Source organism: Acyrthosiphon pisum, chromosome A3 (genome assembly GCF_005508785.2).
Source record: "Acyrthosiphon pisum isolate AL4f chromosome A3, pea_aphid_22Mar2018_4r6ur, whole genome shotgun sequence".
In the NCBI taxonomy this organism is placed as follows: Eukaryota; Metazoa; Arthropoda; class Insecta; order Hemiptera; family Aphididae; genus Acyrthosiphon; species Acyrthosiphon pisum.
This window is the reverse complement of record NC_042496.1, coordinates 711,013-720,712: the sequence shown is the minus strand read 5'-3', so window position 1 is coordinate 720,712 and position 9,700 is coordinate 711,013. Positions and strand designations below refer to the sequence as shown.

At 26.9% G+C, this 9,700-nt stretch overlaps 1 protein-coding gene across 2 annotated transcripts in view; it reads left to right on the top strand.

Annotated features, from left to right (window-relative positions):
• The window catches only part of LOC100166253 (bumetanide-sensitive sodium-(potassium)-chloride cotransporter-like), a 23,875-nt gene that overhangs the window by 603 nt on the left and 13,572 nt on the right, over positions 1-9,700 (top strand). The window contains exons 2-14 of one of the 2 annotated variants that reach the window (XM_029491549.1): positions 132-228; positions 2,047-2,121; positions 3,415-3,676; positions 4,992-5,242; positions 5,301-5,415; positions 5,489-5,628; positions 5,683-5,877; positions 5,995-6,226; positions 7,258-7,379; positions 7,840-7,975; positions 8,056-8,267; positions 8,348-8,586; positions 8,677-8,838. In XM_029491549.1, coding sequence (XP_029347409.1) covers positions 2,071-2,121; positions 3,415-3,676; positions 4,992-5,242; positions 5,301-5,415; positions 5,489-5,628; positions 5,683-5,877; positions 5,995-6,226; positions 7,258-7,379; positions 7,840-7,975; positions 8,056-8,267; positions 8,348-8,586; positions 8,677-8,838 — 2,117 coding nt within the window. In that variant the 5' untranslated portion in view covers positions 132-228; positions 2,047-2,070. The remainder of the gene's footprint in view (positions 1-131; positions 229-2,046; positions 2,122-3,414; positions 3,677-4,991; positions 5,243-5,300; positions 5,416-5,488; positions 5,629-5,682; positions 5,878-5,994; positions 6,227-7,257; positions 7,380-7,839; positions 7,976-8,055; positions 8,268-8,347; positions 8,587-8,676; positions 8,839-9,700) is intronic. The other variant, XM_029491550.1, reaches the window with a different exon arrangement.

Genomic DNA, 9,700 nt, shown 5'->3' with positions numbered 1-9,700 from the left:
TCCTCTTAATCACTCAACCAACTTTACCTATAAGAGTCATTAGGCAACACCCCAATAGATATCCTCCTCAATCAAATTCATCGTCATCATCAATCCATTTAATAAGATAATATCTCTGTTATATCGTTTAGTATTTTAGCTCAACTCTGTCAAGAAGTTCCATCACTGCAGGATGGATTCTTCTCTCAAGCCTCCAACCCATCAACTCCCACAGCGCTTGTACTAATTGTAAGAAAATAAATTTACAGATTGTATAATAAATTAATGTAACACACAAAAAAAGTATTTTAGCAGACTTCATATTGTAATTTGTGCGTCGTTAACTTCTCAAGTGTTTTATTTTTCAAAAAAATGAATACGATTTCAACATTAATTTTAACTTATTTATAGACTTATTATTACGAATTACGATACCCATATCAAAATCTAATATATTATCCTAGATACTCAATTTCCCAACCCCAAATCACAATCAATAATTTAAAGTTCTCAAGTCTATCAATAAACAGTTGTATTTTTAATTCTAAAATGCATTATTTTTAGTATTATGCGTAAGTGTTAATACATACCTATTTCTATTTTGTGACCTAACCAGTAAAATATATCATTAGTTGATGATGGTATTTCCAATCTATAATATGAACATTATTAAAATACAATATTCAATGAATAATAATTGTCTTATTGTCATAATAGGCATACAACCATAAAGAGCCGTTTTTTAATGTAAAATATACATATTTTCTCAGTAAAATAACTTTTTTTTCGTATACAAGTACCTATAATTTAATTTATTCATCATTTTTTTTGTTATGATAAATACTATTTTCACATAGTAACGCAAATATTATTTAATATACCGCGGAATAATGTTTTTCAAAAAAAGGTAGGTACCTATACTACCTAGTGTGCAAATAAATATTGAATGAATAAACATTTTTTATGAATAAAACATTTAAGTTTAGATAGAAAGTTGTACAATGTACCTACACCATAAAAACAGGTATATTCCTGAAACTTCGCTCTTGCTCAAATCCTATCGTATTATAAAATATTGTGAAATATGAATATTTTTACTAATTTTTAAGAGAATAAAACTGAATACAAATAACGAGTGCCTTATGCTAAAAATAAACAATGCATATTAAGTCATTCTCAAATTACATGATTACAAACAAAAAGCTTCTAGCTTTTACAAAAATTAAAAATATACAATACCTATGTGTATATATTATATTACTTAGAAAACGGGAAAGTTTGATGACCAGCTCACTCAATTTCAGGTAGGTAGTTAATACTGAAAAAAGCTATACGCGTGCATTTTTCGTACAGGAAACAGTCGTTGTTTGTGCTTTCTTGATTATATTTGATTTTTTGGTAGAATAATGCTTGTTTGCTAATCGAATAAATTGTTTTTCATTTTAATCAACAGTATAACATCAACTATATCGATTGTTAGTTCGTTGTCTATTTGCTTTTTAGTGTATAAAAACGCTATTTTTTAGGATCTGCCTGATCAGATTTTAGATATTATTTTTTTTGTGTTCAAATACTGATTAGCCAATAGGTGAATGATACCTGTATAATATTTGAAAAAACTTAACTAATTGACATGCGCAATAACTAGGTACACTATTGTTTGAACAATACTTTCATTTTTCACGCATTTCATTTATTTGTATGTTGTTGATTACCTACCTATATTGTTATTATTATTATTATTATTACGATCATTATTATCAAAATATTAAATTAATGTTTACAATTTAAAATATTAAAATAAAACATTTAACTTTCTTATCATAAGTACAACAATTATACATTTTATGGCCAGTTCGTTTTGTTCAAAATTTTAATAATTATAGCCTCTCTAGAGACACGTATACCTAGTAAAATATACCATCGTTTTTATCTATTTTGAAGATCTCGTGAACTTTTACAGTATAATATTATTATACCCAATATTTTTGTACAAGTTATTTAATTAATTAAAACAATGACTCAATTATTATACATTATATAAAGCTCCACTTTTTTATGTAACAGTTATAATTTTGAAAGCTTAAAAACATGTCAGATCACGAAGAAATTAAAAACGAAAGGCGTCCATGGATTGATCAGGTACCTATACTAAAAAAATATAATTAAAAATAATATAGGTATAATTTAAAAATATTTTTAATTGTATTGACTTTTATAGTAATATACTAGGAATTACATTTTTCATAAGTTACAAATTACAATCCACAAACCACATTTCTTCAACTATGCTTATTCTGTGTGATTTTATTCAAATTAATTAAATAATTAATTTTTTATAGTATTTTTTTGTTTTTGAATATACATTTGTATGCATTTAAGGTAGGTACTTATTATATTATAACTTTTGCGAAAAACTCCATTTTTATCACAACAATTTATTTGGGTTATTAAAATTATTAAAAGCAACTACTTTAGTAATTTTATACATTAAATTGTTTTTTAAATAATATTAGCCAAATTGCGTTTAACTTAAAAATATTAGCATTATTGGATTTTCACGGGTAAATTAACATATCATTTTCATCTATCGATTTTTGATATTTTGTTGTAATCCAAAAATGAATAACCTTATACACTTGAAATTTTCACCAAATGTTAAAATTATCATTTTTAATTCACGATAAAATTGTCGAACAATGTTGACTCATTTTCAGCTATATGTAGACATGGGAAATTTTTAAAATGTTGTACTTTATTTTTCAGTTAGAAGTTCAAAAAATTTTTCTTTTCTTAACTAAGATTAAAAATATTAATAGAAGATTTTACATACGTTTTTCTACCTATAACAAAAAATGTGTCCTGAAACGGAAACATACATTTTTTATGAGCGTTTGAACTTTTAATTTTTACAAAATTTGAAATTTAGCAGTAAATTATCAAAGACATTAATTGATTTTAATATTTTGTCGTATTTCCAAAATGAATAACCGTAAACTCTTGAAAAGTTCACAAAATATTACAGTTTATATTAATATTTTCTGAACAGGTAAAATGTTCAAACTATTTTGACTCTTCTTCACCTAGAAGTTCATATAAGTTTTTATTTTCATAGCCAATATTAGACATTTTAATAGAAAGTTCTCAACAATTTGTTCTGCCTCCATCAAAAAAAAAAGGTTAACCGAAAAGTTCCACTATTTATAGCCAAGAGATATTTCCGATTTTGATTAATTTTTTTTAAACCTAGGATCCTCACACAACGTCTACTCTCAGAATAATTATACAATGATTTATTATTGAATTAAAATATAACACATCCATATTACAACTACATGCTTGATAACTATGTACAGTGTACCACTGAGCCATACCCATTTGTCTACATTTTATTTAACTAATTTTACAATAATATGTCTTTAATTATATTTAAAGATTCAATCGTTCAATGAATTATATCGTGAAGAAGAAAACAAAATAGAAGTGAGCCCAGGAATAAAACTGGGATGGGTCAAAGGCGTGTTGATTCCATGTCTACTCAGCATCTGGGGAGTGATGCTTTTCTTGCGGATGCAGTGGATTTTAGGACAAGCTGGAATATTTCATTCAATCATTATTATTTTTATTGCACTGCTTATAATTCTAATCACCACTTTTTCACTGTCTGCGATCAGCACAAATGGAAAAGTAAAAGGAGGTATTATTTTACAACAATTAAAAATCATCTAATTAAAATTGCATAGACATATATTATGGATTATGATATATCTATATAGTAATATTTAATACAACTCGATTTATTCAAAAATAATATAATTATAAACATAATTCAATAATTGATACATTTAAATGTACCTGCTCTATATTTTATGGTTAAATATATTTTCTATGTTTATTTACCTGAACAAAATGCAGTCAGAATTCAGGTAGGTACCTACCAAATCATAAATTATATAAGGATGTATATAATTTGAATGTCACCCAGACAGTATTTAGTATCTAATGATAATGTTATTCTGAAATATTTTTAAAACATTTTAATTACGAAAATATTCGTCCTACATAATAGCCAAGGATGGTCACTAACCAGCGGTCGAAATGGCTCAAGATAACTGGAAGGGTGCCTTACAATTCAGATTTCTTGATATCATAATAACATTCTTCTATTCTTCATCTAACAAAAAGCCATCCCACCGTGCCCCCCCCCCCCCACTTCGAGTACTGTCATTAACTAGTTAGAAAGTTAAAGTTATCTACTATTTTGTCGGTAACTTTTAACTTCACTAACAGTGTCTCTTTCTCTGTTTATAAACTAACTGAGTAGCTTAAATAGGTAGTTGTAGTTTTCACGTAATTATCGACCGATTTAACGAATTATTCAAGTAGCAAATTGAAATTTATTTTCAATGTACCGGTTACATATTGAAAATATTTTGCAACAACACTATAATAAATATTTCTGTAAATATAAATAATAATTAACGTAACGATACAAAAAAAAAACATTGTATAACATTTGTTTAAACTGTAACTTGTTAGTCACTTTTTAATTTTTCTAACTTAGGTGGTATAATAATTGATTAAATTATAATCTATATCAGATATATAGAAATATGTAATATTGTTAAGTTATTTTATTTTAAAAACTTTGTGAATAACTTAAAATTAGAAGAAGGAATTATAATTAGTTTTCATAATATTCTTAATTTAGCTAGATAGGAATAGTCACTAACAATCCCAGGCTTCAATATAGCTAAGATAGATTAAACTTAAAAGTTAAACAAAAAAAGGCCCAATATTTATTGAGAATATGTTAATTGTTTCACCAATCTTCATTTTCTTAGTACCAAAAATATTGAAAATATAATTCAATTGATGGCAATTTATAAATATTGAAAATATATAGCCAAAATCTTTCCTCAACTTCAGTCTCATTTCTCTTTTTCTAATAAAAATATACGTTTGAGCCTGATAAATTTATTAAACTATTAATTATTATTTTATTTATGCAGGGGGTCTTTATTTCATTATTTCCCGATCAATTGGTCCGGAAATTGGAGCGTCAATTGGTATCCTATTAGCATTTGCTAACACAATTTCTGCGGCAATGAACACAATTGGATTTTGTTTATCTTTAAAATCATTACTAAACTCAAGAGGTTCAACAATAATAGATTCAAATTTAAATTTCAGAGCATTAGGGGTAGTATCTATAATAATTATGAGTATACTTTGTTGTATTGGAATGGACAGAGAAGCTGAAGTCTGTATAAAAATACATTTCATAAATTATTAAAATGTTTATAAGTTTTTTATTTCAGGTACAAAATGCTCTTCTGATAGCCATAATTGTCGGTATTTGTAACGTAATTATTGGATCAATTAATGGACCTCAAACTACTTTAGCAAAAGCATCAGGATTCACTGGATTTAACAGTAATATATTTCATTACCTACTATATTTATTAATTATTGTTTACAATTAACATGAGTTCACATTACATTCCAGTGGATACCTTCAAACAAAACTGGTATTCAGACTATAGGATGGAAAAAGGCGTTCAGCAATCGTTTTTTACAATTTTCGCAGTTTTCTTTCCATCTGTAACTGGTATACAAGCTGGAGCAAATATATCGGGAGATCTTAAAGTACTTAAAATAATACTAATTCGACAAGTGACCATAAAATCAATATTTATTTAGGATCCTAGTGCTTCAATACCTAAAGGAACATTATTATCAATTCTCATAACTATAACTTCGTATATTGTATTAATCGTAGTACCTGGATCGGTTCAGTTGAGAGAAGCGAGCGGCAATGAAACCGAATTTCAAAATGGATCTTTTTTAGATTGTTCGTTTAGAAATTGCACCAAAGGATTGTACAAGGACAATAATGTAAATTTATTATAAATAATGTACAATGTACATCTGTTGTACATATAAATTAATATTAATATTTTAATGTACATAGGTTGTACATATAAATTAAAATTAATATTTTGATGTTTTTAGCTAATGCAGTCGATTTCGTTGTGGCCGATTACTATATATTTCGGTTGTTTTGGAGCTACTATTAGTACTGCTTTAACCGCATTAATATCCGTTCCAAAGTTGTTACAAAGAATGGGACAAGATGATGTTTATCCGCTTCTTAAATATTTAGCGAAAGGCTATGGGAAAAGTAAAGAACCCTATCGTGCCCACGTGTTTGCCATGCTCGTGTCATCGATATTAGTTATTATAGGTATTAAAGTATAGTTTTTATGTATACGTTATTACATTTTATTTAAGTCGATTTCTGATTTTTAGTGATCAATAATGATTATTGATTAAATTTCAAGAGAAACTAGTCTTTTATCAAATTTAAATATATTCTACATTTCTGTCAAAGGATTAATATATTATTAATATATAACAAGTAATATAAGTAATGTTATTAATATTATACTTACAAAGAAAAATGTCTACAAATATTTTATCGGTTCTAGGGAAAAATATTTTTCTAATACGAATATATGACTTGGATTAAAATCATAAGACACCTCAATCCTGTACTGAGGTCACGCCCTTATAGTATAGGTATACAGATTATACTCCAATATAGCTCTGTAATCTGTTATATATTATAATGCCTATGTACTTACCATTAAATAGTAAATATATTATTTTGAAAAATTTACTTTTACAATTACAATATAACATCTAGGTAGAGACTTGGTTAGTTAAATACGTTATACATATTAGTTATTACTTATTACACAATATGATATATGTTAAGGTTAACAGTATTCCAATTAAAATTATTACCAACCCTTATATTGTATTAAGTATAATATAATATTTTAAATCTCAAAATGTATTTTTACATCTTTCAGCCTTGTTAAATTAAAATTCTATGTTTGAAAAACAATTTTTTTTTGGTTTCAAATTTTATTTTACTATATTATATACAAGATTTAATAGGGTTCGTTATTTTTGATTGTTTTGTATATAATAGGTTGTAGGTAGAATATAATAATAAACTATTTATGTCTCAATTTGAATTACAACAAGTTATGTAGAGAATTTAATCGAATTATCTGTATTTGACAAAAATAATAAATTTATATTTTTACTTCTAAAAGTATAAACAACACAATTTTTCCGAAAAGTTAAACTTATTTTCACTAAAATAATATAAAAATTAATACAATTTGTTTGAATTAGCAAAATAAATGTACATAATCATTATTTTTTTCGGAATAATCTAAAATTATTTAATATGAATTTTTTCAGGTGAATTAAATGATATTGCCTCATTGATCTCAACAATTTATTTATCTGCATACGCTATGTTAAATTTATGTACATTTCATGTAGCATATTTTAAACCTTTGGGTTGGAGACCTACATACAAGGTAGGTACCTCATCAATAAATAATACATACAATATACCTTCATGCATATACATTTTTTGATAAGATTTCTACAAGAAGTTATTATATAGCTCAACTATTGCAGATTAAAATTATGCAGAATAAACGGGATAGAAAGATAAATTATTGACATTATAACATAAGGTGGTTTATTGACTATGGAATAATTTGAGTATTAAATACAGCGATGACTGGTGAGGACAGATTTAATAATAAATGTTAGGTCGGATAGGAACATCGATAACGCTGATTCAATGTTCGGATTTTTTAAGTATCTAAACTTATTTGTTTAAGACCTAAAATAACAGAATCATGAATAGCCTGTTGAGTAGTATTATAAGGAGAGGCTCAGAAAATATTCCATTTATGGTTGTAAATAATTAAGGTTAAATACCTGCATTTATATTTTATAACAATAAATATTAATTAATTGTGTTTTAAGTTTTATAACAAATGGTTAAGTCTTGTTGGTGCTATTGTCTGCGTTGTAGTAATGATATCAGTTGATCAAATAATGTCAGCAATTGTTGGTTGTGCTATATGTATTTTGTACATACTTGCTAGTATAAAAAATAAAGGTTTGTTATATTGCTTGTGTAATGAACCTAACAAATAAACTAATCGATATTTCTATTAATACAATTTAATTTAAATAAAGAGATCAATTGGGGATCTTCTAAGCAAACACAACAAATAAAAACAGTAATAAGAAACGTGTACAAGGTCAATTCTATTCAATACCATATCAAAAACTATTTACCAAATATAATTGTGTTTTCTGGAAACCCTGAGTCAAGAAAAAAGTTAGTTTCTTTAGCTCATTTGATTACCAAAAACAATGGTGTACAAATGTGTGTCAATATTGAAAAGGTTAGATATAACGAACGATTATAAAATGTGTAATAGTTTTATGTTATATTAAAATTGTGAATATGTTTTATTTTTTGAAGATATCGCTCACACCGAGACAAAAGAAAATATGCCTTGATAAAGGAATTCGATGGTTAAGAAATTCTGGAATCAAATCACTATATGTTGTCATTGACAACATAGAATTGGATATTGCAACTCATATAATATATAGCTGTGGACATGGACAATTGAGACCAAATATAGCAATGATTGGATACAAGTCTGATTGGTTAAATTGCCCTTATCAAGATCTCCAGACTTATTTAAATATTTTCAAGTAGGTATAGGTAATTTAAAATACTTTATATTAAAATATTAAATAACTGACACATTTAATATATGTTATAATGCAAAATTCCCTAATTAGTGTGGCAAATATGAATAACATGTCGACAATCATGGTTCGTGTGTCATCAACTGAGAGTTATGATGATCAGAATTTATTAATTCAAGATTTTAAGCACTTGGACAAAAATGAAGACATTTTGTACAAAACGCAATCAAATCAAAATATTAGAAATCAACAAAAGTATAAATAACTAATATTATTATTTATTTTAAAATTGTATTAGTTATTTAGCTTTTTAGCTTTTTAAACACAAGTTCAGAACGCCTTATATATCCATTGTGTCCGTTTGTTAGTTACCAGTACATCAGGGGTGGACCGGCTAAGGTGGCGGGTGGGTGATCCCCGCCTGGGTCTGGCGAAAAATTGAACTGCTTGAATAAATTTGGCTCGATAGCTTACAAATATTTTATTATTAGCCCAAAATAATAATAATAATAATCGGGCCGAATTATCTGTGTCCCTGGGACCAAATTTTATTCCCCTGCAATACATCTAGTTACGAATGTAGACATTAAGGTATTTATATTTTATTATCTTTAGTTAGGAAGGTACTGTTCACAAATTATATATGGAATTATAATTTATTATGTTGTATATAAATACTTTTAGAAACAGGAAATTCAGCACGTTCGTATAGTGAGCTTTCCCAACTTATTTTTGACATTTTATATCCCTCGTGTATCAGTCTGTTTGTATGTCTATGACCATCCAATCGATACTGTGCGAAGAGGGGGCTGCACAATGAAGCCGGGCGGCGAATTTACCTGTATGTGTGTGCATAGGCGGCAGCTACACGTAAACCGACGCGCTTGTTGTCTTCGTATATGAAAAGTATTCCTCGAAGCTATATCGGTGGGGAGGAGGATGAGAGAGTGGACTGTATTTAAGATAAATGATAATAATATTGATTTTAAGGATAGATATAAATGAACATTAACAATTACGTTTTTTGGTATATGAAATAGTAAAGAATAATTTATTGAATGTTCTGCAAATGTAATAATTTAATTTCATAACTTACGACTAGGGTTAGTAGGAAATA